The 27,352-nt window shown below is 35.3% G+C and overlaps 2 protein-coding genes and 1 long non-coding RNA gene across 9 annotated transcripts in view; 1 reads left to right on the top strand and 2 right to left on the bottom strand.

The window, feature by feature from the left end:
• On the top strand, positions 719-17,706 carry LOC109849127. Of its 6 annotated transcripts, none has more exons than XR_002248994.1 (6): positions 719-920; positions 1,523-1,659; positions 1,737-1,902; positions 8,207-8,440; positions 14,699-15,781; positions 16,979-17,706. It is a non-coding gene; the product is annotated as an uncharacterized LOC109849127 (long non-coding RNA). The 6 variants fall into 6 exon arrangements; XR_002248993.1 differs by having other exon boundaries at positions 16,569-17,706; XR_002248992.1 differs by having other exon boundaries at positions 720-920; positions 14,699-17,706.
• LOC109849126 (beta-glucosidase 22-like) lies at positions 1,902-10,665 on the bottom strand. The gene is made up of 13 exons (XM_020418936.1): positions 10,128-10,665; positions 9,969-10,032; positions 9,003-9,061; positions 7,693-7,768; positions 7,538-7,609; positions 4,980-5,067; positions 4,636-4,894; positions 4,432-4,547; positions 4,139-4,359; positions 4,019-4,047; positions 3,829-3,931; positions 2,610-2,700; positions 1,902-2,502 (listed from the first exon to the last, which is right to left on the bottom strand). Exons 1-13 carry the CDS (start codon positions 10,275-10,277, stop codon positions 2,277-2,279), a joined length of 1,554 nt encoding a protein of 517 aa, XP_020274525.1. The 5' UTR covers positions 10,278-10,665; the 3' UTR covers positions 1,902-2,276.
• LOC109848850 (beta-glucosidase 22-like) overlaps positions 26,275-27,352 on the bottom strand; it is a 7,527-nt gene continuing 6,449 nt past the window's right edge. For both annotated transcript variants that reach the window (XM_020418558.1, XM_020418557.1), the window contains exons 12-13: positions 26,823-26,919; positions 26,275-26,719 (exon numbers count right to left, since the gene is read on the bottom strand). In XM_020418558.1, coding sequence (XP_020274147.1) covers positions 26,491-26,719; positions 26,823-26,919 — 326 coding nt within the window. In that variant the 3' untranslated portion in view covers positions 26,275-26,490. The remainder of the gene's footprint in view (positions 26,720-26,822; positions 26,920-27,352) is intronic.

Genomic DNA, 27,352 nt, shown 5'->3' with positions numbered 1-27,352 from the left:
ATGTTGGCAGTCTATTACATTGCTCTAAAAAGTGGTTCATCTTCTAATGCAAATATATCGGTTTATTGTAGACCAACAGTAAGTAGATGCTTATATTTTTTAGATTAGATTAAAGAATCGGTGTTACATGTTCACTCTGGCATGAAAATTAATCAAATAATACTCTTTTATTTCCAAAAAATTTGTAAACGAGTTATAAACACTCAAGAACAGCTTGCTACTAATTTTTTCAATATTATTTAGTGTTGTCATCGCACTCTTTACTCCATTTCTTTGAATTTTTCTCCACATAAAGTTGTATATGCTTATTTCAAAATCATTCATTCAAAATTCACAAACTTATCCGCGTTTCTACTCTTATTATATGTCACGTTCTTCTCTGGTCATTGTTTTAAAGATCTTTAGCTAATTAAGTAGGTGATTAGAGTGGACATGAAGAAGTTCTCTACTATATATTTCTTACTTAAACAACTTATTGCTCCTCTTATCAATCAACAATCATAAAACAAAAAGAAATCTCAAAGCCACCAATGGATAGTTTTCCATGAAGCTCCGTACGAAACACGTGAGCAACGCAAAGCTGCATTATCTGTTTGATAGCCGAATTTGATTTAAAAGCTGCTGCGGCCTACGGGGAGTAGGAGTTTAGTCCCACATCGGCTGCGCTGTGTAGCGTGCGAGGTCCAGAAGGTGATAAGACAAGGACGCTGGCCTGCTAAGATCCATACTTACCTGGACGGGGTCCGTGGGTGATCAAGGAGGCCCAGGCCTAGATTAGTGGCCCACATTGCACATACAGTGGGTGCGCTGGTCTACCATCTCCCCAAGCGGGAGAGTGGACGTCATAATTTGTTGCCGAGGGGGTACGCGTACGCGCGGCCCCCGCCCAATTCAATGCACAAATATTTGTTGATTGCGTGGTATGTGTTATTAGTATAATAATGTTAATATTAACATTTGCGATTTTCGTGACATTTATAGTTTTGAAGTTGTCAAAATTGATTATATTTTTAACCAAGCATGAAAATTTGCATCTGATGTTTTAATTATGACACATTCTAGTTGGTTCCAAGTGTTATATTAGAAAATTCGAAAGAAAATTTTCATATTTTTATGATAAAAAGTATTAGTTTGTCAGTTGTAAACCACTTAAAATATATAAAGGCCATAGTTCTAAGTGTCATGCGATAACTCGGAAGAAAATTTTCATATTTATATAAGAAAAGATGTATGGGTGCAAAGTGAGTAGAGCTATAAGGTATTTAAGTGCTAGTTAGATTTAGCCCAAATTTGAGAACAAAATATATTGTTCAGTTCATAAGTGATAACTCCTCTCACATTACAAGCTCCGAGACTGTAGTTGCGATGTTCTCTTCTATCACGATCAGTTTTCTAAGGAAGTTCCTATTTCTCTCTACGGTTCATAGTGGGGGGAACATCAATGTCATCATGCTTTTATTCCATTTATTTCTTCTCAATCTGAACATTCATTCTAATTGTACTCGTGCAATAAATGATTCAGTTTGGAACGAAATTAAGTACACCATATGAGGTGTTCGACAAAATGTCTGAACTGTACATTTCATGCATGAGCACAGAGAGCACCACCTCAGTTTGAGATTTGGAACTATGAAGAAACTCTAGTCCCCCAATGTTCAGGTAACCCAATTGATTTTTTTTTGAAAATGTTTGCTTTCTTGTTTACTAGTAGAGTAATATTTCCTCAAATCCTTTAGTTCAGGAGGAAATTCAGTGCAGCATATGAGGTGTTCGATAAAATGCCTGAAGCGTATTCCGGTGGCTCTGCAAAGAATTTCATGCATGAATACTGAGAGCACAAGTGCAGTTTTTCAATTTGAACCTTTGAGGAAGCTCTACTGTCCAATTTCACGGGTAACCCAAGTAATTGTTTGAACCTGGTTGCTTTGTTTGCTATTATTATCTTTGTGATCCTTGTTATTGGAACTTTCAACAAAGTGAACTTTTCTACGATGCAAATGTGATGACATTTTCCTGCTTCTTCATGCTTAGTATCGTAGAAGTTGTTACCATATCATTGGTTTGCCATGATTGCTGGTTTCGATATTTTATAAAAGTAGTTACCGTGAATTACTTGTACTGAAAAGGAAACAAAGAAACATATTCTTTTCAATATCTCAGATAACAATATTTATACAACAAAAACAGAACTTTATTCGATATGACAATCATGATATGCAACCAAAGTAACAAACTGCTCTCGATGGATCAAATGAATCCTTATTCTCCTATGGACATCACTGTTGATGGTATCTTCCCTGAAAATTACTCCTCTGTGTTAGGATATCTTTCTTCTTAGAGAGGAAGCTGGAGTACCAATGTGCAGAGAGCTTTGGTTGCCTCTTGCGCTTTGCATCGTCAAAATCCACGTAATACAGACCGAAGCTTGATTCATAACCAGCCAAAAATTCGAAAAGATCTAAGAATGACCATACGAAGTACCCTCTCACATTTGATCCATCCCTATAAGAAAAGGAGCAGAGGAAACAACATCAAATTGACTGATGTGTTTTCTTCTTCTTCTATGGACACAACTATGCAAGTATATGAGATTGTTTAGTCAGTTATACCGAATAGCCTGTAGCGTGCTTCCAATATAGCCATCCAAGTAGTTGACGCGATCTATGTCATTGAGGGCATCAGTGACACCCAAGCCGTGACCTGATAGACAAATATTTTGTAGATTTTGGGAGAAATGTTGAAATGAACCCATCACATTAGTCAAAGAAAACCATCAACCACCTAAATGTATCTAACCAATGATATTATAACCAGCATGGTTTTAAATGTCGGCTGCCATGTCAGACATGGTGGCCGACAATGTCAGATCAGAGGCTAGAGCGACATGGATATGGCCATTTCAATTTGGTTTTTGAGCTCCATGTCGGTCATGTCGGGGGATATTGCGGACATATCAGCAGATTTTCAGCCTTGAAAAACCGGCTGATATAATGGTCTTTTATTTTTTTGAGTTGATAAGTATTGGTGTTTGAGTTTAGCACTCAAAACCTAAACCCGATCGATACTTTTTTTAGCCTTTTGTTCCCATAGCAACCCGATAGCATAGAATACATATTAGGGCAAAGAAAAAAATGCTATTCTCTTTTCCCCTGCGATCTCCTCTCATCCGTCTTTGTCTCTACATATTAAAATTGAGAATTCATAAAAGCATGATGTGAACAATAAGTTTGAACTGTAGCTTGAAATCAACCCTAAGTTTAACACTTTATGTCAATTTTATGCAAGACACATTACTTTATCTTAATTTTATGCAAGACACTTCAAAAGTTCCAGTTTGACAATGTATATTTTGTTTATTTGTTGGCATAATATTCCATTGTTTACGTTTAAGAAATGGAAAACAACTTGTGTCTTGATGTTGAATACTTAACTCCAGTAGGGTAAACTATAAGAAGACAAGTGCATTCCATCTTGGTGACCAAATTTGAGTAGAAATTCATCCGATATGGCAATTTGACATTTAGTACATGTCCCCCGACATATCCCCAATTTCTACCATCCAACATGAATTTTAGCTGTCCGACATGAACCCGATATCTGACATTTAAAACCTTGATAACCGGCATTCATTATTTAGCATAAACAATAGCAACATCTTATAGTAGTTTCAGTAACAATGATCATTAAATGAAAGGCAAAACCAAAAAGGGAAAAAAACACAGTTTCAAGTTCGTTGGCGTGGATCTTTCCAACAGACACTAGAGAATGCATTTTCTACATTAACTGAACAAATTATTTGCATTATGATGGAACGTAGTCAAGACCTACCATTCTCTTGAATGTAAATAGGTGGATTTCCATACTCATGTTTCAAATATCCCAGCATCTTTTGAAGCCCAGGTGGATCACTGTTCATGTGAGTTGGGATGAACTGGTTACAATAGATAGTATTAGCGTGTCATGCCAAAAGATGAACCTACAAATAGCCACGTGATATAAGATGAAATCTAATTTTTACCTGACCAGTTGGTGTATGATTCTTAGAATCTGGAACAAGTGTGATTCTTAGTTAGTAAAGTCAGATACTATTATTATTTGTATTTTGTACGTATACCTATCAGGAAAGAGAAATAAAAACCTGTGATTATGGAAAACATATCTGCAATGAAGTCGCGAGGCGCAGACACTGGACCATTTGAGCTGTCCTTCACATATACTGATGTGTAGTGGTTCACTCCAATAAAGTCAAACGAACCCTTCACCTGTTCTGCTTCATCATTGGTAAAAGATGGAAGCCGCTGACCGGCATTCTTCTTCATGATCTTGGGGTAATCTCCAAACACTATTGGGTTGATAACCCTTGAATAGCGCAGTTAATTAGTAGAGGATAACTTAAGAGTGGTAATATGTTATACAATGTCATCAACTTACCAGCCAACCATAAAGTCGATGACCCTTTGTGTTGCCTCAACATCAGCAGAGGAATTTGAAAAAGGAGAGAACCAGAAGGTATAGACATTCAAGCCTATGCAACCCTTTTGCATAGCCTGCATAAGAAGTCACAACACTATTAGAACGTTTCTCTGCATTGAGAATGACTAGAGAAAACAAAAAATTGATGGAGAATGTGAAGACTTGATATTTGATCCTATATAGGTTGACAACTGCTGCATGAGCTAAGAGCATGTTGTGGACTGCAATATAAGGCTCCACTGTAGAATTCCCGGCTGAGCAATTACCGGCCCCAAATGGATAAGAGCATCGCTGTGGTGGAAAAAATCCAGCATCATAAGATGCCTGACCTATTATATTCGGTTCGTCAAGAGTAGTCCAGTAAGAAACCCTGTCTCCGAATTCTCTAAAGCACACATCCGCATATTCTTTGAAATCATCTCTGAATCAATTTATACAAATTTAGAGAAGCTTCCATAATTATAAATGTTTCTTACAGATGAGATACGAGAAGTCTTTAGAATTACATAATCTTAGGGCTCAACCATCCTGCATATTCATCCTCAAGGACCTGGGGAAGATCTAGATGGTAAAGTGTGATATGCGGCTGTATTCCTGTTCCACCCAAAATAAAAAAAATACAAGCGAGAAATTTTAGAAGTATGAGATCAGTGTGGAACCCCATTTGAACTATGCAATATACTTTACATTCTTTATGTGACTAATATAGTGCACATACATTGCATATAGGTGTTCTTGTTTTGGGCCTATGTTACCTAGATACTTCTAATATGAAGCCGCATCCGACCCAACACGTACCCGCACCCAAACTCCTTGGACATTCCTTGCATATATGCATTTCATTTATTCAGGCATGTACTCAATTATATGACAACGTGTTTTAGTTTAAATCACTTGTCATATATTTTTTGGACATATATCCTACACATCCACTTCTTGAAACTTGTAATACATAAGTCTAATTCTGAATTATGCTTTTTAAGAGTCGTTTGGATGTCTTGTTCAAAAACTAGTGATTTCTTATTTATAATCCGCAAAATAATAGAAACATAAAAATGTTATAGGAATTCTCGTCCTTGTTCTCAAATAAATTATTTATTCCAAGATATAGCATATGTGCATATAAATATTTATTTAGCCGTGTCCCCGTACCCTAACTTTTACAAATTTGTCGTGTCTCGTATCCATATCCGTACCCATGCAACATAGTGCCGACAATTTCATTTGTGGACAAAAAATTGATAAAGTGACTCGAAAGAAAAAATGATCTAAAGTAAAGAATTAAAAAAATATTAAGTGCAAATAGTATGTTAACATATATCAATTTATTAATTTATATTTAAACAATTTATTAATTTTTATTTAAATATATATAACAACATAGTTATATATAACAATATAATATATATACTTTTAAATATAAAATAAAATTATATTAATTCTATATTTAATATGATAAAATTTATTATAATTTATGAAAAGTCTTAGCCCCTTTGTTTATTAAACTGTAACGACTTAGAATGTGTTGTATATCTAGTATAGTACATGTGTGTTGCACATGGATGTATTTGTTTTATGTTTTGAGTTTAGTTTTTTAATGATGGAAAAGAAAAGTGTGCATAATTATAAAATTGTGTATTGCTACATTTATCTTAATATTTTAATATTTATTTTTTTATTTTAATAAATTTACTATTAATATAATAATAAATAATTTATTTATAAAAAAATTATCCAAAATATATCTAATATTATATTCCAATATATGTCCTATCTTATTTATATGATAACAACTACAAAATATTTATTTATAAGGCAAATGAATAAAAAGTAATAAAGAAAGAAAGAAAGAAAGAACTATGTACTAATTAAGATACAAAAAAAGAAAGCGTTTAAATAATTATAGTTGTTATTTATTTTATATTATATAATAATCTAAAATGTAATATTATTAAGTTTTGGATGAAAAAAACAAAAAAATTATTTTTTAATTTAATCATTTGATAATGTGCATTTAATCATATAATTCAATCATTTGATAATTGGCATTTAATATACAATGTAGTATTATTAACTTTTGGATGAAAAATAAAAAGATTTAATTTTTAATTTGATTATTTGATAATTAATATTTAATCATTTGTAATGTGCAAAATTGAGATTTATCAAAAGAGGGAAAAAGAGGCAATCAAAAGTTCTGATATAGCAATCCTTTTTTCTGTACAGTATAGAACTAGTGTGCACCCCATGCAAAGCACGGCCTCCATTTTTTATTTCCGCTACGCGTAATTCTGTATTTAAATACAGTTTTTGTAAGTGCTACAGTAATATTTTTAATGCTAAAGTATCCCGCCCGAGCTACAGTGATGATGCTACAGTAATGTTTTTAAATGTTGCGGTTCCAACCTGTGCAACAACAACAATGCTACAATATTTTATTAGCATGAATAGTAAACTTTGGATCCTCCTGTTTGTGCTACAGTAACAATGGTACAATATTTTACTGTAGTATTTACTGTAGCATGAATAATGAATCTTGAATCCTCCCATTATTATAGAGGAATAGATTTATAGATAAGGAAATTTTCAAAACAGCCCCAAAAAGTTTTTTATTTTTCAAAATAGACCCAATTTTTATTTATTTATCAAAATCGACCCACTTTTTGTCACGTGGGCTTAATGAAGTTCCTAAACAGTCGGGGTTGCCAACCCCGACTGTTTAGGACATGAAAATTTCGGGTTTAAGGGTTCTAATTGGGGTTTAACACCCTCCTAAACAGTCGGGGTTGTCAACCCCGATTGTTTAGGAACTTCATTAAGCCCACGTGACAAAAAGTGGGTCGATTTTGATAAATAAAAAAAAAGTGGGTCGATTTTGAAAAATAAAAATCTTTTTGGGGCTGTTTTGAAAATTTCCTCATCTATAGATAGTATGGTATCAAGTGTTTCACACTTTTCGAGAGATCTACTTCACATTAAAACTTTGTGCTCTCTGTAAAATGTCATTTCTTTAATAAGCCTTAGGATGCAATCTTTTAGTTAAGAATCCTCCATGGACTGTTACCATGTTCAGTGAGCTCGTTGATAACATCATTATAATACTTGAGGCCTTTTGGATTGACAGTTCCTCTTCCATCTGGGGGAAAAAAATTCATGATGTCAACTTCGTATCCTAAATATCTTATCCATGATGTATCTGAAAACAACGATGTTTTATACTTGGAAGAAGCCTTGACCAAGAGATGGAAAATCTGTAGGCTTCCAGTCCTAGATCGCTCATAAGCTTGACATCTTCCTGAAAGATTAAATATGTTACTGGCAGAAAAAGATACACCAACACTAAGCCAAATTGATGCAAATGGTTTTTAAGGAGCTATTACAAGCTATCTGTTCTCATTCGATTTCTGATCTTGTTTTTTCACTGAGTTTTCATAACTATGGCACAAATGAGTAAGGTTGTACAGCACTCGTCCTCTTGAGTTTGATTTGAGTCAACACAAGACTCACGAGCCCTAGTTCCAAATGTAAGCTTGGCTAGGGTGAACTAAGGCTTATGCAACAGTTACTTCCAACTTCAGTTGCATAGAATTAATCCACCTGAATAACCACTAAAAATCTGAAATTTAACATCCAAACCCAAACAATGAGTTACTTATTGGTAAGAAGTGATCTAATAGGTATTATCCTATACAATTTGTAATAGTCTGATAGCATGTATAATGCATTTTGACAGGTGTTCTCCATGTTTAAGAGAGAGAGAGAGAGAGGGAGGAAGGGAGGGGGGGAGGGAGAAGCAAAAGTTCAATATGTTGCAAAATGTTGATTGAAGGTGATTTTGCATCATCTATTGCAGCTGAAGAACAAACTATTTATGATGATGTATTTCCATTAATGGAATTCACAGAATTCAGTTTCAAGAAGAAGTGAACAGTAACAGTGAACATACACCTACGATATCCGCCTTCAGGTTCAATCTCTTCTCAAGCTTTGAACCTTAACCTAATGTCTTTGCTAAATGCAAAGTGTTTCTCGAACTAGAGAATGCATGCTAATAGTACTTGACTGATCTGGCTTGTGTGTAACAATGTTTTGTTTTGCTGATTGAAAACCTCCAAATTAATCATAATTCAATATTAGACTCTGAAGTAGAAACTATATTCCTACGTGCTTTATAATTAATTAAAAATGTATTAAAAAAAATGCAAAGAATGTTAAATAGTTCAAAAAGATGATAGATTTAAAATTCAGTGAATTTTTTCTTTGAGGTTGTGTTGAATAAATTTTACAACTAGGATAAGACATTATTCTATAACTCATAATTTTTCTTGCAACAATTTTTTTAAGGTCACGTGCATGTTGGCTAGTAATCATAAATTTTTGCTTGAATGTGGAATTAAAAAATATGATTAGTGATTGTCAGCAATGACGATATGCTGAAAATGAGTGCTTGAAGCTGAGAAAGCAAAGGTCAACAATGGATGATGTGAAAGCCGTAGATGAACGGTCCAGATCTGAAGAGAGGATCATACCTTGTATTTGTGGTAGCCATCAGAAGCCACATCACCTGTGCTTTTGTCTGGCATCTTCCCTGTCAAATTAAACAACTATTAAAACTCCGGCAAAAACAAAGCGCAAAATGAAAGTAGAATATTACACACACGTTAATAAACTATAAAAGTCTGGGAAAAAACAGCAAAATAGACAATAGTGATATAGACAACCCTCAATGATAATATAGTTCTTTTGTTGATAGTGTAACGGGACATTGTCAACAACTCTACAAGCCCACCTTTTATATTGTGGACTGATAATATGTATCAAGCTAACATTAGCTAATAATGCTCTTTCTAGTGTTTTGAACTTAGGATCTCTAGGAACCTGATTTTCTCTAATACCATATTAAAAATCTTCTTACCGATCTTAAACTTTGTATCGAACTGATGTTAGTTCTTAACGGACTCCCACATTTAGCTTTGAGATGTAATATTAGAGATTATAGTGGTGTTTCAGTCAACTTGGCCAAATCATTTACCTTACAAGCAAACCACTTACAGATCGCAAATCCAGTTATAACAGTATATAAACAACACAAAAAACAAGTTGCCCATGGTACTACTGCAGGACCTTTTGGGCTAACCAAGAACGTATACCTCTAAAATTTTATTTTTACAAAATAAACAATAATGAGTGCGAAACTCCAGTCTTAGACTAAAAAAATCCAACTGCAACAGATTCACAGGTCTTAAAACTGTAAGGTATAGATTGTTGTACTGGTTCCCGTATATTTCTTCTGCAAAGTGCGTAAGGTTACCGTGACACTAAGACAAAAGGATGACAGAAACTTATTGAACTCATATTTTTGTGTTTTCATTGAACTCAAATTTTTTGTGTTCTCTCTCTCTCTCTCACACACACACACAATTTTAACCAAAATGGCATTCTTTTATCAATTTATTGGACTAGCCTAAAGGAAACATGATTGCACTGCATGGTACCTGCATGTGTGAAAGTATCCCAAATACTTGGGCTCCTCCCATCCTCTGCTGCTGCCCCCTCATACTGAATAAATAACATAGCACTACCAAATCATACAAAAAAGCTAACGTATAATTAGCTCGCAAATTGATTAGACCGATACCATTATCTATACTGACCTGATAAGCTGAAGTCCCTGCCCCAAAAAAAAACTCAGACGGGAAATCATCTCTCCTATATTTAGTTGCAGTCTGCTGGCTGAAGCCCAAATCGGCAATGGCTAGTTTGGAAAGGAGAAGGAGAAACAATGCATAAGGAAGAAGCCTCATCTCTATGATAATTTTAGTCAGCTCATTTCTGGGTTCCCCTAATTCTCTTTTATTGGATCCATTGGAGGCAGGTACTTCCTAAAGGATATGCAGACAAATAGTATGACTTCATAGATGATAGCATATTTATTGATGTTTACATGGTTGAGATATTTGGAATGCTCCGCATGACTATGATAATGAGCGTGGATTACAGTGTATCCTCCTATTTTCTTCGCAATCTGAATCATTAAGGTTAATTTTCAACCCTTCACGCCTCAAAACAAAGAAAACTTAAGGGTGTTCCACAACTTTGAGAAATCATTAAAAAAAAGCCCATGAACTTCCAGGTGTTCCACAAAACCCCCTAAAATTTCAATTGTTCCCACAAACAAAGTTAGCTATGATTTATGTGTCCCCCCCTTTTGAACCAGAGTTCTTGAGTTTGGCCAGCCCGATGGTACGTCTGTGTGTTTGACTAAACCCGAGCTGGCTTACATTGTACGAATTCGTCCCAGTTGATCTAACTAGACGAAAGAACAGGCCTACCACCAATCCTCCAGTCCAACTCGGCCTGACCTACCCCACCCACCCAGGGTCTAATTATAAACATTATTTTGTTTAGCAAAAAATAATAGCCTCAGCATCAGTATACTTTCAAGGTCAAATTGTATATATCTATTTATACTATCTATTTATATATATATTATATTATATATATAATATATATATATATATATATATATATATATAATATATATATATTATATATATATATATAATATATATATATTATATATATATATATATATATCATTAATAAAGAGTAGGTTTGAATACAAATAAATAAATATAATTTTACAAATATGGATACAAGTTAATATAGGGTTTAGATGAAAAAATGAAAAAGTTCAAAAAAACGCCATGGATCACCACGACCCATTGACTGTCCTCCGCTTGCCTCGTACCGTCTCCTAGTTCTAGTCCAGGGACCTGAGATAAGTAATAGTCCGCCTCTGGATCAGCCAGACTAGTTAACTCTCCCTGACGCACACTAGGTCCACAGCCTAAACCGACCGTTCATCACGCCACCCCTATGTTTTGTGGATGTTGTTATTCAATAAACTAATTTTTTTTTCTCTTAAAAACTCTAATTCAAAAAAGCCAGATTTTTTTGTTGCCTACAGGTATTTTGGTCTATTTTGAGTTATGTGACAGGACATGACCCGTTAGATTTAACATTGTTACTTTGTGTGCATTTTTTTCTTGGGTGGGGTAGGGGTTGGGGGTGTGTTTGAGGACAAGTTGATGTGTTTCTGTGATTTTTAGTGCAACAAACATTTACAATCTTAGATTTTGAAAATAATTTACTAGATTAGTTGAAATATTTGCATTCTGGTGATCAACCATGAAATTGAATGAAGAGAAATGCTTGGGATGGATTTTTTTTCCTTCCCCTTCTCAAGGTCTGAGAAAATCTCCTATTTTATTTGTTTTCCTCACTTATTCTACTATATATTCGACATGATCGTCGACATAAATAGTGAAATGACATCATTATATTAATAACTGATTTGTTTCATGGACCACTTTCTAAAAAGAAAATGCTTGCTTCACAATTAACTATAATAAAACAATCATAGTATTTTAAGGAAATTTGGTCAGAGATGCAAATTAATTTGAAGAGAGATGGTCAAAGTAGAGGCATCAAAATAGTGGTTTTCAAAGGGATTGGATTCAACATACAAGCACACCTTCACAAGTAATCGTATTTGTAATCTTCCCTGTATCATGTTATTCCTGGCTGCTTGTTGAGGCATCAATCTTCATCATACCGATGACAGGCCAAAAAATTCCTGTTCCATGACTACATTCCTTTGTAGTCTAATTAATAAGCACTATCTTCAAATCCAATTTTCTTTACTAAAAGGTTCAGTAGGTTAGGTCAAGGAAAACATGATATATAATTAAATACATAAAAGATGATCATAAAGAAATCCCTTTTGTTTGTAAGGGAGCTAGGCAGGACCGTCAGCAATGATGATCTACTGAAAATGAATGCAAGAAGCTTGCATAATAAAAGGCAATGGGTGATAAGAACAGCACATACGAACAGCCAAGGTTTGAAGAGCCATTGGAAGCCACATCACCGGTGCTTTTGTCTTTTAACTTTACTGTTTGGTGGAAAGTTTGTAGTAAAAAGAATGAAAGAAATTTGATTTGTATTCTCTCGATCTTAATTACAATTTGGATTTTCGATTATAAAAGAAAGGAGAATTGATCTGAATTCTCTCATTTGTTTAAGTCTGGATTCTTCACGGTGGCGATGGAATGTCTCCCTCAAATGCTCGCGTCGAGTTTGTTTTTCGTTGACGATCCGAACGTCTTGTTTCACTGGAATATGGTTGATTCCTCTTGATTAATATTGAGGATGACTTGCATGGTAAGTTTGAAAATAACTCTTAACAAGTTTTAGAACCCAGAACGAGTTTAAACTCTGTAACAGAGTTGATTTGAACCGAAAATCGGTTAATAAGCCAAGGATGAAAGCTCAAGAGATTGAGCGAAGACCCCCCCTTTTTTGATCTCCAGATCCGAGAAATCTCTAAGATCCAAAGATGATCTGCTCAAGAGGTTGTCTATCTCTCCTTTTACGATCTATTTTTGATGCAAAAAAGCCGATCCCTTAACTCAATTGAGTTTCTGGTATTTATAGGGGATTAAGGGTGGCAACTGCCCCCTTAATCCACTCCTAAGTAGGACAGAAATCCCTCAAATAGTGGGGAAAAAACGGTTCCTGGAACTGTTCAGTTCGTGTTTGAACGAGTCAAACGCCGAAAATGACGTTTTGGGCCCGAACTCTGCGTTTTAGACATCAAACGCAGAGTTGGACTTGTTTTAGGCTGAAAACGCACAGGTCACGCAGCGTTGTGAACTCTGAAACGCAGAGTTGGGCTCTGCATGAACTCTGCATTTTGGACCTGAGACGTAGGGTTGGGCTCTGCATGAACTCTACGTTTTGAGTCCACGAACTCTGCGTTTTGACTCTGCAATATAGCCACGACCTTTGCGTTTCGAGTTTGGAACACAACCACGACCTCTGCATTTTGAATCTCAAATGCGGTCACGACCTCTGCGTTTTGAGTTTAGAACGCGGGCATGACCTCTGCGTTTTGAATATTGGATGCAGAGGTGAGCCTCAGGCGGGCTCGGCGAGCTTCAAGCTAACTCCAATGTTCATGCGAAGTGTAGTCTCACAGACGGACTTTAGAACATAACTTGCTGCGAAAAACAGGTCATAACTTTCAAACCGTAAGTCGGAATGTGATGAATTATATATGAAAATCGGCTATCTCGACGAGACGGAGCCAACCAAACCCACCCCATAGGGTTCGGTTTGCTTCCTCCGTTTCGCCAAATTCCTTCCGGTTTGAGAGATATCTGCGTTTTGATATGAAGAGACCGTCAATTTGTAGTATTTTTTGCTAGAGCGTTGCAAAGATCGTCACCTTGTAACTTTCGTCTTGGCTCCTTAAAAATATGAGAGTCATCAGATTGTAACTCCCGATGTTGATTGTGAAGGCTGTTGAATTAGAGTTTTTATTAGTTGTTGTGAAGGTCGTCAGATTGTAACCTTCTATGTGAAAGTCTTCAAATTGTAGCATTCTGAAAGTCGTCGAATTGTAACTTCTATTATCGGTGTTTGATGGGGATCAACTATTTGTTATGATTTTTAGACCGCCTATATTTCCCTATCAAATTAGTCAACTTTTTAAACACTAACAAAAGCATAGAGAAATAAGAAGCTAGAACGTTTATACATGCACACAGATATTATAGATAACTCTTAAGGATCAATATAGTTATTTTATTGATAGGAGACATTGTCTACAACCAACCTTTTATATTGTGGACTAATAGTATGCATCAAGCTAATATTAGTTCATAATACTCTCTCTAAATCTCTAATTGTGATTTAAACTTAGGATCTCCAAAAACCTGGTGTCCCTGGTACCATATCAAATTCATTTTATCGATAGTTTAAAATTTATTGCACAGTTACTTGTGAATTGTTACTGTAATATGAGAAACTATAAGTGATGTTTAAGTCAGTTTGACTATTTCATTACATGCTATATATACACCTTATAGATTGCAAGTCCTGTTACGATGATACAAAATCAAAATAAAGGCAACGCCTTATACCTATAGCTCTCTATGCACCTAGATGTCTAAAATTTTCTTTTAGAAAATGAACTATGATGAGCGGGATATGATAAAAAAAATCCAACTGCAAAAATTCATAGGCCTTAAAATCATAACGTATAGCATTGGTCCACTACTTTTTTAGTGTAAATTTTTTCAGTCTGATACTAAGACTAAAAGCATGCGAGAAACTTATTGAAGTTCAAACTTTATTATGCTTTCTTCTTCTGATGCAGTCTCCTTGCTGAAGCTAGAAGCCCAGAGCAGCAATAGCTAGAAGCAGAGCCAATGAAGAAGGAAGAAGCCCCATCTCTCTTTGTTTAATGTGTGATAAGCTAAGTTGCATGGATACAAGTATTGGTACGGGTATATGGGGCACAACAAATTTGTAAAAGATAGGTTACAGGGACACGGCTATATATATGTATGTATGCATATTTATATATATATATTAAAATTAACAATTTACATAAGATCAATATTGTTTTCTCATTTACATGAGATCAATATATAAGAAATAGATGTGAAGTGTAGAATATATGTCCAAGTGCATGAGAACGCCTGAATAAACCTATGCATATATGTAAGAAGTGTCCAAGAAGTTTGGTATGGAACACGTACGTGTCCAATACGGGTACTACTCCGGAATAAAAATACCAAGGTAGCATAGGTGATAAGTCCCCACATTAGATCAAAAAATGGACGAGATATAGCATATTTCTTGATTTTTTTTTTTCTTTTTCTTATTTGGGTGTCTTGTTGTTTTGTTGAATAGCGCAAACTTTGTTTCTTCTATAGAAAAAAGGTAGGGCCTTGAAGGTTTATTGTATGTGTAATTGGTACGTATGTGTTAAATATAAAAAAGGAGCATATGTGATTTGTTAATTTTCCATTAGAAGTACAACATCTAAAGTCATAAGTGACATTTAAGGTTTAGATATACAGGTTACCGGGTTGATGGGTAACCGATTAAATTTGGATTGCATATGGCGGCAACTGCAAATGAATCAAACCGCTTGCTCTTTTCATCATCCAGATTAAGACCATGTCCATTCCACCAATTTCTTGTTCATTTCCGTAGGTGTTATTGCCTTTGTCACAAACTTTCTAATCTAAGATGCCCAATTCCTTAAATTGCCAGATTAAACCACATTTAGGAAGAAATTTAGGAAGAAATTGACCGCAGCAGATGAGGAGTCCAACAAAATTTCTGAACGGTATTCCTACAGCTCTTCCTTACATTTCATTCATGAACACAGAGAGCACAAGTTCATCTTTAAGTTGGAGCAATGAGGGAAATCTAGCTTCTAGTTACACAGGTAATCAAAATAACATTTTCAACTATGCTTGCTTCATTTATTTGCTGTAATTACTATTGTTGTTATTATTACTGTCATCAAATTTTATGATTTTATGTAATTCTTTCTGCTTTTTACCTTGTACTGAAAAGAAAACAAGAAGCAGACCCTTTCAGTTTCTCAGAGTCAGAGGCTCAGATGAAAGCATTTATACAACAAAAAAGAGAACTTTATTCAATATAATCATTTTTGTGACCAAAATAACCAGCTTCTCTTGAAGGTTTTATGAATTCATAGTCTTCTACACACATCAGTACTGCTGATGATACATTCCCTGAACCACTTCTCTGTATGTGGATGTCATCATTCTTCTTGTTCTTTGTGAGGAAATTGGCATACCAATGTGTAGAGCGCTTTGGTTGCCTCTTGCGCTCTACATCATCAAAATCCACATAGTACAGGCCAGAGCCTGATTCCCAGCCCAACAAAAGTTCGAAAAGGTCTACAAATGACCGCACGAAGCACCCTTTCACATTTGCTCCTTCCAACATGAGCAAAAGAAGGAAAAAAAGCAATATCAAATTGATTAATATACTTTATTGGTCTGCTCTCATGGATGCAAGTATGTGGATAGGCTAGTCTGGCAGTTATACCAAAAGCCACCTATATATAATAGATAATTTTAGTTGTAGACTTGTAGTAATAATAGGCCTTAAATGAAAAATAAAAAATCATGGTTTTGCATTCACTACTGTAAATCTTTTCAACACGCAGTATATGCTTTATGAACATCTGCTATCTATTACAGAAGAGATGTGTGATTGTGTTAAGAGGATGCGTTTGATTGTCGCTCTTGCACAAGGTTCATGTGCATTCTGATGGAATGAAGAGGACGATTACCATTCTTTTGGATGTAAACGGGTGGATTTCCTTTATCTTTTAAAGCCCAGGTGGATCGCTGTTTATGTCAGCTGGGATGAACTGGTAATATTAGCTAATGCTAGTGTATCATGCCAAAAGATGAACTTACAAATAGCCAAATGATGTAAGATGATGTCAAACTTTTGCCAGACGAGGTTGTGCATCTGTATTTTTCTTAGACTCTTCAACAGATGTGACCATTGGTTTGTAGAGTTAGAGACTATTATTGTCCATATAATCCAAAAACCTATTAAGAATGAGAAACAAAACTGGTAACTATGGAAAACGTGTCTGCAGGGAAGTCGCGAAGGCCAGAGATAGGACCATGGGAGTTGTCCTTGACATATGCTGATGTGTAGTGGTTCAATCCAATAAAGTCAAATGAACACTTCTGTTCTGATCTTCCTTTGGTGAAAGATGGAAGTCCTCTGACCGGCAATTTTCTTCATGATCTCTCTCCCCAAACACTACCGGTTGATAATCCTTGAACAAAGTAGTTCTTTAGACAGGATAACTCAAGACTGGAAGTATGTTATACAACGTCATGCACTTACCATCCAACCATAAATCCATTACCCTTCGAGTTGCCTCAACATCGGCAGAGGAATTTGAAAAAGGAGAGAACCAAAAGGTATAGCCATTCAAGCCTACGCAACCCTTCTACATAGCCTGCATACGAAGCTACAACAGTATGAGAATGTTTTGTCTGCATTCAAAGTAATGGGATAAAACTGAAAAGGGGTGTAGAATGTGAAGACTTGATATTTGGTTTGATATAGGTTGACAACTGCCGAATGAGCTAAGAGCATGTTGCGAACTGCAATATAAAGGCTCCAATGTAGAATTCCCTGCTGAGCAAAAATTAGCTCCAAAAGGATAAGAACAGCAGTGCGGTGGAAAAATTCCAGTGTCATAGGATGCTTGGGCTATTATATTGGGTCCGACAATCATAGTCCAGTGAGAAACCCTATCTCCGAATTCTCTGTGCATATTGTTTGGTGGAAAATTTGTAATAAGAAAAATAATGAAAGAACCGTATTTGATTTATTCTCTCTAACTGCTTAGAAAAAGAAGGATTACAACTCTCTCAATCTCGATTACAATTGGATTTCCTGATTACAAAAGAGAGGAGAATGATCTGGATTCTCCCATTTGTTTAATTCTGGGTTCTTTATGGTGGCGATGGAGTGCCTCCCTCGAATGCTCGCGTCGAGTTTGCTCTCCGTTGACGATCCGAACATCTTAATTCACTGGAACGATATCTTCTCCTCACGATTTGACGCTGTGGAGAACTTGCGTGACAAGTTTGAAACTCTGGACGAGTTGATAACTCAGATCGAGTTTAAACTCTTGAAAAAGAGTTGATTTGAACCGAAAGTCGGTTATAGCCAAGAACGAATGTTCCAAGAACAGCTCCCAAAGATGAATGTCGATCTCCTTCGTGATTTTGATCTCCCCAAATCCTCTTCTTTGTTGCCAAGCCCGAGGATGGAAAAGAATGCTGAATCCGAGAGCCCAAACCTCCTGCCAAAAATCTAGCCGAGATCCCTTCTTTGCTCCCCTGTTGAAGGACGAAAGATTCAGCTCGAACTCAGTTGAGTTTCCCACTATTTATAGGGGATTAAGGGGTATAACCGTCCCCTTAATTCGCTTCTAAGTGGGGCTGAATGGGGTGTAACCGTCCCCTTAAACAGCTTCCCAAATCGTGGGGAAAACGGTTTTGAAACCGTTCAGTTCGTTCTTTGAACGAGTTAAACGCCTAAGTTGGCGTTCAAGACCCTAACTCCGCGTTTTAGACTGGAGACACGGAGTTGAGCACCCGCTGGACGTTGAAAAACGCGAGGGCCACCCGCGTTTTGGAGTCTGAAGGTTGAAAACGTGGGGGTCGCCTGCGTTTCATTTGCTGAAGGTTGGAAACGCGGGGGTCGCCTGCGTTTCAAGAATTGAAACGCGGAGATGACTTCTGCGTTTAGAAGGGGCTAGTTGACTTGTAACCTCTTCTGTAGAGCGTTGCAAAGACCGTCATCTTGTAATCTTTATCTTGGCTCCTTGAAAATATGAGAGTCATCGGATTATAACTCCCGATGTTTATTATGAAGGCTGTTAATTAGAGCTTTCATCAGTTGTTACGAAGGTCGTCAGATTGTAACATTCATCGATCTACGTGAAAGTCTTTCAAATTATAGCCTTCTGGAAGTCGTCAGATTGTAACTTCCATCATCAGTGTTTGATGGGATCAGCTATATGTTGTGATTTTTAGACAGCCTACACATATTCTTTGAAATCATCTCTGCATTAATTTTTACAAATTTCTAGAAGCTTCCAGTATAAGTGGTTATTTCAAACATCTGAGATATTAGAATCCTATGAAATTACATAATTGTAGTGCTCAACGATTCTGCATATTCTTCTTCAAAGACGTGGTGGGGAAGATCTAGATGGCAAAGTGTGATATGTGGCTGAATTCCTAGTCCACCCAATAATAATAATAATAATAACATGAATTAGAAATTTTTACAAAAGCTAGAAATATAGACTATTAAGTCCAGATAGGCATCCATTTGGAAACTATCCATACATATTTACAGATTTTATATGATGGCACAATATCAAGTGTTTCAGTCCTTTCCATAGATTTACTTTACATGAAAAGTTTGTGTTCTCAGTCATTCTCATACTAACAATTCTATAAATTAAGAATCCACTATAGACATGTACCATGTTTAATCAGCTCGTTGATAAGATTGTTATAATACTTGAGGCCTTTTGGATTGACAACTCCTCAGCCATCTGCACCACGAACATTCGTGATATACATTTGATGTTCTAAGTACCTTGTCCACAATATATTTGAAGACGTTGATGCTTCGTACTTGGAAGAATTCTTGGCCAGCAGATGGAAAATCTGTAGACTTCTAGTCCTAGATCACTCATGAGTTTGACATCTTTGCGGAAAAGATAGATTAAAAAAAAACACTAGCCTACATGTTGCAAGTGATTCGTGAGGAACTGGAACCAGTTATCTGTTGCTCATTTGATTCCTTATATTATCGATCGTTGAGATCTAATAACTATGAGGAAAATGAATAGGGTTTTAGATCAGTTGAGTTCCATTTATGTCCTCAGGAAACTCAGATCCTAGTTGCCGGTATTTATATCTTCGTCTTTGTGGTTGTCTCTACTTTTCTGTGTGATTATCGTTGTGTTTCTGCTTGTCTTCAGATTTCTTTGCAAGTTATCACTTTGTGTAGTTCCTTTGCGTCGGAATAGATCCTATTGGTTCATCAGCACCTGTTGCTCCGCCATCTCAACACTTAGTTCCACATAGAAGTCTAGCAAGTTGGCAATTAACATTTATGGAATAGTCGCCTACTAATTCAGTTGCATAGGAATCTAACTTAATAAAAACTAAAATGTTGCAGTACTTCAATTGACGGTGATATTGCATCCGTTTTACGCAGCTGAAGATGTAAAGATTTATGGTGATGCATTTCCATTTATGGAATTTATAGATCTCAGTTTCAAGAAGAAATGGATTGCAGCGGTCAACACGCACCTAATGATACCCACATTCAGGTTCAATCTCTTCTCAAGATTTTACCTTAACCTGATGTCTTAGCTAAATGCACAGTGTTTCTAAAACTCAAGAGTGCATCCTCACTAATAGCTGACCGCTCTGATGTATGCCATCAACTTGTTGGAGTTTTTTCTATGTAAAAACCTCCAATTAATCTCCAAAATTAAGCTTAATATTTGGGAATTAGATTCCTAAATCCTTTAAAATAGTTGAAGTCCGCATTGATACTCCGGGGTTTTTATGATGGCATCCAATCTCATCATAATGATGACAAGCCAACAAAATCATGCCACGTAGTGGATACATCAACCTTGTTGGGACAAACCCGGGGCCTAATAGAGCAGGATCGCAGCAATAGTAGAGCAAAAATAGAGCTAAAATGTTGGACACACAGATTTACGTGGTTCGGCACTTGATTGCCTACGTCCACGGGCAAGAATAGAAGAATTCACTATGAGGAGAAAACTCTGGAGTTACAAACTCTCTCTTTTTTTTTCTCTCTCACTCTTCTATATAAGAAGTTGTTTCTGGGATGAGATTTCCTTAAGGATTTGGAACCTTATTTATAGTTTTTAGAAAAACACTATGCACAATAAAATATTAATATTTTACTGTAGCTGTGGGCCCCACCATTTTGTTTTATTTTTCATTTTCAAAGTTGGTGGCTGGATAATTTAGCATGTGGGCGGTTAAGGCTGCTGACAATCTCCCACTTGAAGATTTGATTGAGTATCAATCATATCTTCACACCATTCTTTCTATCTTGCCTTCTTCATGTTGCTTACGTCTCCATCAGACCACAAGAGGATCTACACCAAATGAATTTATCAGTATTGACTGCTTTTGTTAAAAAATCTACTAGGTTGTCCTTGGTGTGAATTTTCTGCATATCCACTGTTCCTTCTTCCACTTTTTCACGAACGAAGTGGTACTGAACTCGAATGTGTTTGGTCTTTGAATGAAAGGCTGGATTTCTTGCCAAATGCAAAGCACTCTGACTGTCACAAAATAGAGCAATCTTCTTTTGTTCATGACCGAGTTCCTCCAGCACCATCTTCAACCACATCGCTTCTTTACTAGCTTGTGTAGCTGCTACATATTCTGCTTCTGTTGTTGAAGTAGCAACAACTGACTGCAGTTTTGAAACCCAGCTTACAGCTCCGCCAGCAAGTGCAAACACATAGCCTGTGGTGGATTTGCTATTATCACGATCACCTGCATAATCAGAATCAACATATCCACTGACAATAAAGTCAGATCCCCCATAACATAATGCAACATTTGAGGTTCCTTGAATGTATCTTAGAACCCTTTTTACAGCATTCCAATGCTCTTTACCAGGATTCGCCATGTATCGATCATTAGAAAATTTTAATTATTGATAGTTTTAATTTGATGAGAATTCATAAACAAAAACATGATTTGGTGTTTCATGTCAGTTTCTGATAGAATAGATAAACAAGTGGCAATTTTTTTAGCACATGTCATATTTTTGTGCATTTAGCAATAGTTCATTAATTTCTCTTTATATATAAATGTGGGATTTCTATGAGCAATTTACTTATTTCTAGATTCCTCCTAATTAGGGCTGAAAACGAATTGAATCGATTACAAAGATGTTCATAACTATATTCATTTGAATACTTCAAATTCTAATTCAAACACAGAAAATTTATGCATGCTCATGAATCTTTATCTATTGCTGCGGTATATTTATTTGCTAAATAATTTATGACTTATAAATATTAAACTATGCAATTAAAAAGATAATTTTATTTTTTTAAATAAACTTAGTTTAAAAACTGACGCAGGGCTTTTTTATTTATGAAAATTAGTTTAAAACTTAAATAAAAAAAGCCTACAGCTTCGGTGCTCCATGAAGATTTGTTGGAGCACCGGTGGCATATCTATACATAATTTCCTTAAAAATAGCTCTCATACTTCTAGGTAGATAGATTTGACGGTTAGAAGGTGTTCCACACCCAAGATTGTAATTAACTATAGGTAAAAAAGTTATTTTAGGAAATACAATTTAGGAGAGAAACATAATTTATGATTAGTTAGAATTCTCCAATTCACGTTACAATTTTTTACCGTGTTATCAAGTCATGCTCCGTACTTTCCTGTAGAAAAAAAAAGTTCCTCTCTTGAAGATAACGCTCCGCACTCTCCGTCTCCAAAAAATCTCGTGAAGGGAACGTCATGAAAGGTACTCCCATCTTATTCTTAAAAAAATAATAATTATATAATATGATGTGGTGGTTTTAGTTGCAGCAACTTATGCTTAAAATTTTTTAATTATTTAGTTTGATGTAGTCGCTTTCGTTGCAAATGATGTAGTCGCGCGCTTTCGTTGCTTTCGTTGCAGATGATGTAGTCGCTTTCATAGCAACAACTTACGTGTAAATTTTTTAATTATATAGGATGATGTAGTCGCTTTAGTTACTAAATTAAAAACATAATATCCATGTTTATAAGCTAATTAATCAAGCCGACTAAAATTTTTACTATAGAAGTTCTTACAGTTTGCATGCATGCACTATCTCTATCACACATGAACACTATAGAAGTTTTTCCTTCTCTCTCTGATTTCTTGTCTTTTTTTTTCTTTTTGTGTGGCGGAACAAAGGCGGTGATCCCCTTGGCTGATTTTTTTTCTTCCGCTGCATTTAGTTAGCAGTTTAGGATAGAAAGCAGGTAGAAAGTTAATTTTGAAAGACTAAAATACTCTTTTGTTATGTTAGTTCATTTGTTATTTTTGTTAATTTAAAAATAAAAAAAACTATTTTTGGAGCACCGAAGCAAACCTCATAAGGAACGAGACTTTAAACTACTATTTAATAATCAAACGAATAGAATATAATTAAATTCTATTAGTTTATGAGACTATGAGGTGAATACTAAATATTATTTACTTATTGTTAGGGCCTGTTCGTTTGCCTTAAAAAAAATGGGAAATCAAAGAAATGGAAAATGAAGAATTGTTTTGGAGTGTTCGGTTGGCTAAAAAAAAAAGAAATCAAAGAAATGGAGATGAGATGAGATGAGTTGTCACATTATTATTGGATGATGTGAGTGATTTTTTAAGAAAACTAGTTTTGATGTTGTTCGGTTGGCGAAAAAAAATAAGGAAATGAATTATAAGAAACCTATTTCCTGTAGTTTTCTTGTTTTCTTTTGTTCGGTTCATTCTTAAAAATAAGAAATGAAATGAGATGAGATGAGTTGTCATTGTATTATTGGTTGATGTGAAGAAAGATTAAGAAATGTGTTTTCACAACTTTTTGGGATGAAATGGAAGAAATGAAATGTTAATGAGATGAGGTGAATTGTTATAATATTTTATTCGATGATGTGAGTGATTTGAAATAATAAAAAGAGATGAGTTGAGTGATGTTTGGATGAAAATAATATTTTATTAGATGTGATGGATGAGTTGTTAGATGAAAATAATATTTTATTAGATGTGGTGGATGAGTGGTTAGATGAAAATAATATTTTATTAGATGATGTGGATGAGTTGTTGGATGAAAATAATATTTTATTGGATGTTGTGGGTGAGTTTTAGGGATGGAAATGGAAGAAATGGATTATTTTGAGATTTCCACCATTTCCATTTCCATTTCTTGCTTTTTTGAAAACAAACGAACAGGCCCTTAAATGAAATGTTGAAATTGCATCGCTAAACAAACAATTAACAAACTATGTATTAATTATTTAGTTCGTTTCCACCTCTAACTACCTCCTTGTCCAATCGAAAGACGAATTCCCAGAAGAGAAGTAGACATAAGCATGATCTGCTATGAAATCTCGAGTATATTATTATAATTTGCCATATGTGACAGTGCCAACCCATCAAATTTCACTTATTCGGAGTATGAATTTTTTTCAGAATGACCAGTATGTGACCAAGCAGTTCCAAACTTTACATGTACCAAATTGGGGAAAAAGCGAAAAATATTTCCTCCCCGGTACAAGGCTTAGATATTGGAGCCTCAAATTTTAATAATTTCATATCAGTCCCTCCAATCTTTAAAATTGCTCATAATTCATTATTCTCTCAAAATCTAAGGGGTCTTGCATATTGATCCCTCAATGATCAAATTACCCCTCAACTTATGTTCCCTCCAAAATCCGTTGAATTCATAAGGGGTATCTTGGTCATTGAGTGATCAATTTGCAAGATCCGTTGAATTCATAAGGGGCTTACAATCCTCCTTGTGTAAGTTCTGTATTTGGTAAATTAAGATGCTAACTTATTGTAAAATTTTGTATTTGGCAAAAGATTGTAAATCTTTAGCCGTCACTTATCCAGATGCCCGGTCGGGCCTCTGGTTAGTTTCAAATTTGTGGCTCACTCATCCAAAGCATATAAAGATGCTTTTTTATCCATTGATTTCTTCATACTTTAAATCTTCATCCGCTCTATATCCTAATTATGCTTATGCATAAATAGACTGAATTAGTTTCTAGGATTAGTTGCGGATAGACCCTCTTACAATCGCCCAATTGTGTATAGAATCCATATAGTTCTATTGTTGAAGCCTTACAAATATAACTCTTAGTAAACTTTTGACTCTTTTACCCTCAGAGAGAGGATAGTTTTTTAATGAGAAGATCCGAAGAAATATCTGTATTTTTTATCTATTAGTGTACGTAATATGGTTACTAAAATCCATATCCGATAGGATATGATTTACGAGTGTTAATATGTAGTGAAATATTCAGATCCATATCCAAAATATAACTGGTCATACATTTAAACTAGTTTTAATCCTCGGATTAATGGATTTATTGATGGATGTAATGTTAATTTTGATGACCAAAAGATTTGATCTTTGCTTTTTAGTTCCTTGAATCTTCAATAATTTTGTTATAGTCCCTCAAAATTTTGAACTTGCTCATAAGTCCCTCAAATCCCAAGGGGTCTTGCAATTTGGTCCCTCAATGACCAAAATACCTCACAACTAGTGTTTTTTTAAGGGTTATCTGCGATTGAAAGTCTAAAGTTTACATCTTTTTCAAATATGATACTATAAAGTTTGTGATATGATACAATAAAGTTTGTTTTGACACTTGGATACCAAAAGTCTATATGCATTTTAGTTTTGATATCCCAAAGTTTTTTCTCACACTTTGATACCCAAAATTCACACAGTTATTGACTTTCATATCCCAAGATTTTAAAATTTTTAACTTTGACACCTCAGAGTTTCATGTTATCTAACTTTGATACCCAAACATTGGGATATTCAAGTGTCCAGCATAAAATTTTGGGGTATCAAAGTCAAAAGGTATAAGCTTTGTTGTATCAAAGTGTCACAAGAAACTTTAATTTATCAAGTTCTAAACAACTTGTAAACTTTAGGGCATCATAGCGTCACAAAAAACTTCTGGGGTATTGAAGTTAAGAAAGGTGTAGACTTTAGTGTGTCAAAGTGCAAATGGCCCTTTTGGAACAAGATGAATTTTGGGAGAGAAAGTTTAACTTAAAGGTATTTAGATATTAGTCCCTCAAATACTAATGGGTTTTGCATTTTTGTCCCTCAATGACCAAAATACCAGTTTCTATGAGCAGTTACTCTTGCGGCTAAAACTGAAGCAAACCCATCTCCATTTCCATCATTTTCTTGTTCACCTCTCTTCATAATAATCGTAAACAATTCTCAGATCTATGATGCCTCATTTCCCAAACTCCCATATTTAACCGCAATCGGGCAGAAATTGAGTGCTGCAGATGAGGTGTTCGACAAAATGTGTGAACCGTTTTCCTACCATTCTGCATTATATTTCATATGGCTGAACACAGAGAGCACAAGTTCATTTTTTACAGGTAACCCAAATAAAATTTCAGATATTTGTCCCTTGAATATTTTGTATTTTTAATATAGTCCCGCAAGTTATCGTAATTTCTACGTAGTCCCTCAGTTCTTATAAGTTACTACAGATTGTTTTTATTGTTGTTATTATCATTACTATCACCAAAGTGAGTTCTTTTCTTATGATACAAACGTGATGATTTTTTGCCAGTTCTTTCCATGATGTCCTTTGTTTACAAGTAGAGGTTTCAATATTTGTAGCTATACTGAAAATAAAACATGAAAAAAGAGCGTTTCCGACGTCTAAGATACAACTGAAAACAGAATTTTGTTTGATATAACTATCATGTTATGTACCCAAAATAACATGCTGCCTTCGGAGAAGCAAATGAACTCCTTTTAAGCTATACGCATCACTGCTGATGGTGCATTACCTGAAGACCACTCTTCCGCATGAGGATATCTTTCTTCTTCTTTCTGAGGAAGTTGGAGTACCAACGTGCAGAGAGCTTTGGCTGCCTCTTGCGCTCTACGTCATCAAAATCCACGTAGTACAGCCCGAAGCTTGATTCATAGCCCAACAAAAATTCGAAAACATCTACAAACGACCACACAAAGTACCCTCTCACGTCTGATCCATCCCTGTAAGCAAAAGAAGAGGAAACAACAACAATTTGATTAATTCGTTTTCTTGGTCTTCTCTCATGGATGTAGTATCTGAAATAAGTTGGGTTGACAGTTATACCTAATAGCCTGTAGTGTACTTCTTAAGTATCCGTCCAAGTAGTCAATCCGATCTGTGTCGTTGAGGTTGAGGGTGTCCTTGACACCCATGCTATAGCCTAGCGGACAAATATTTTGCCAATGATCATGATAATATTGGGAGAAATGTTAAAAGTGAACCCATTACAATAACACAGAGGTCAAAGTCATGTTAGCCCCTAACTTCTACTTGATATTTCTAAGAAGCCTTAACCTAACAGTGTAGCATTTTTCAATCATCCATATTTATTAAAAATAACCCCCATATCTGGATAATAATTAAAATGCCCCCAAGCCTTCGACATTGAACTAGTATGCACCTCAACAGGAATGTTCTCAAAATATTCCTTATCTTTTGTTAAGTCATTGGGGCATACAAAATCAATGGTTAAGATTTGGGGGCATTTTAACAAATATCAAGATGAGGGGCATATTAATAAATATTAAGATACTGATTTATTTTTATTTTTATGTTTTTTTTTTTGCTTTTTTTTGTTTGGGGGGGGGGGGGGG

This window comes from Asparagus officinalis, chromosome 7 (assembly GCF_001876935.1).
Source record: "Asparagus officinalis chromosome 7, Aspof.V1, whole genome shotgun sequence".
Taxonomy (NCBI): domain Eukaryota; kingdom Viridiplantae; phylum Streptophyta; class Magnoliopsida; order Asparagales; family Asparagaceae; genus Asparagus; species Asparagus officinalis.
The sequence above is the reverse complement of the archived record's forward strand: the minus strand, read 5'-3'. Positions and strand labels throughout refer to the sequence as shown.

Coding starts and splice junctions, on each gene's coding strand:
- LOC109849126 (XM_020418936.1), bottom strand. CDS start 10,277: ATGAGGCTTCTTCCTTATGCATTGTTTCTCCTTCTCCTTTCCAAACTA. Junction 10,033..10,127: donor CAGGGACTTCAGCTTATCAG/GTCAGTATAGAT, acceptor TTATTTATTCAG/TATGAGGGGGCAGCAGCAGA. Junction 7,610..7,692: donor TTGGTCAAGGCTTCTTCCAA/GTATAAAACATC, acceptor TTTTTCCCCCAG/ATGGAAGAGGAACTGTCAAT.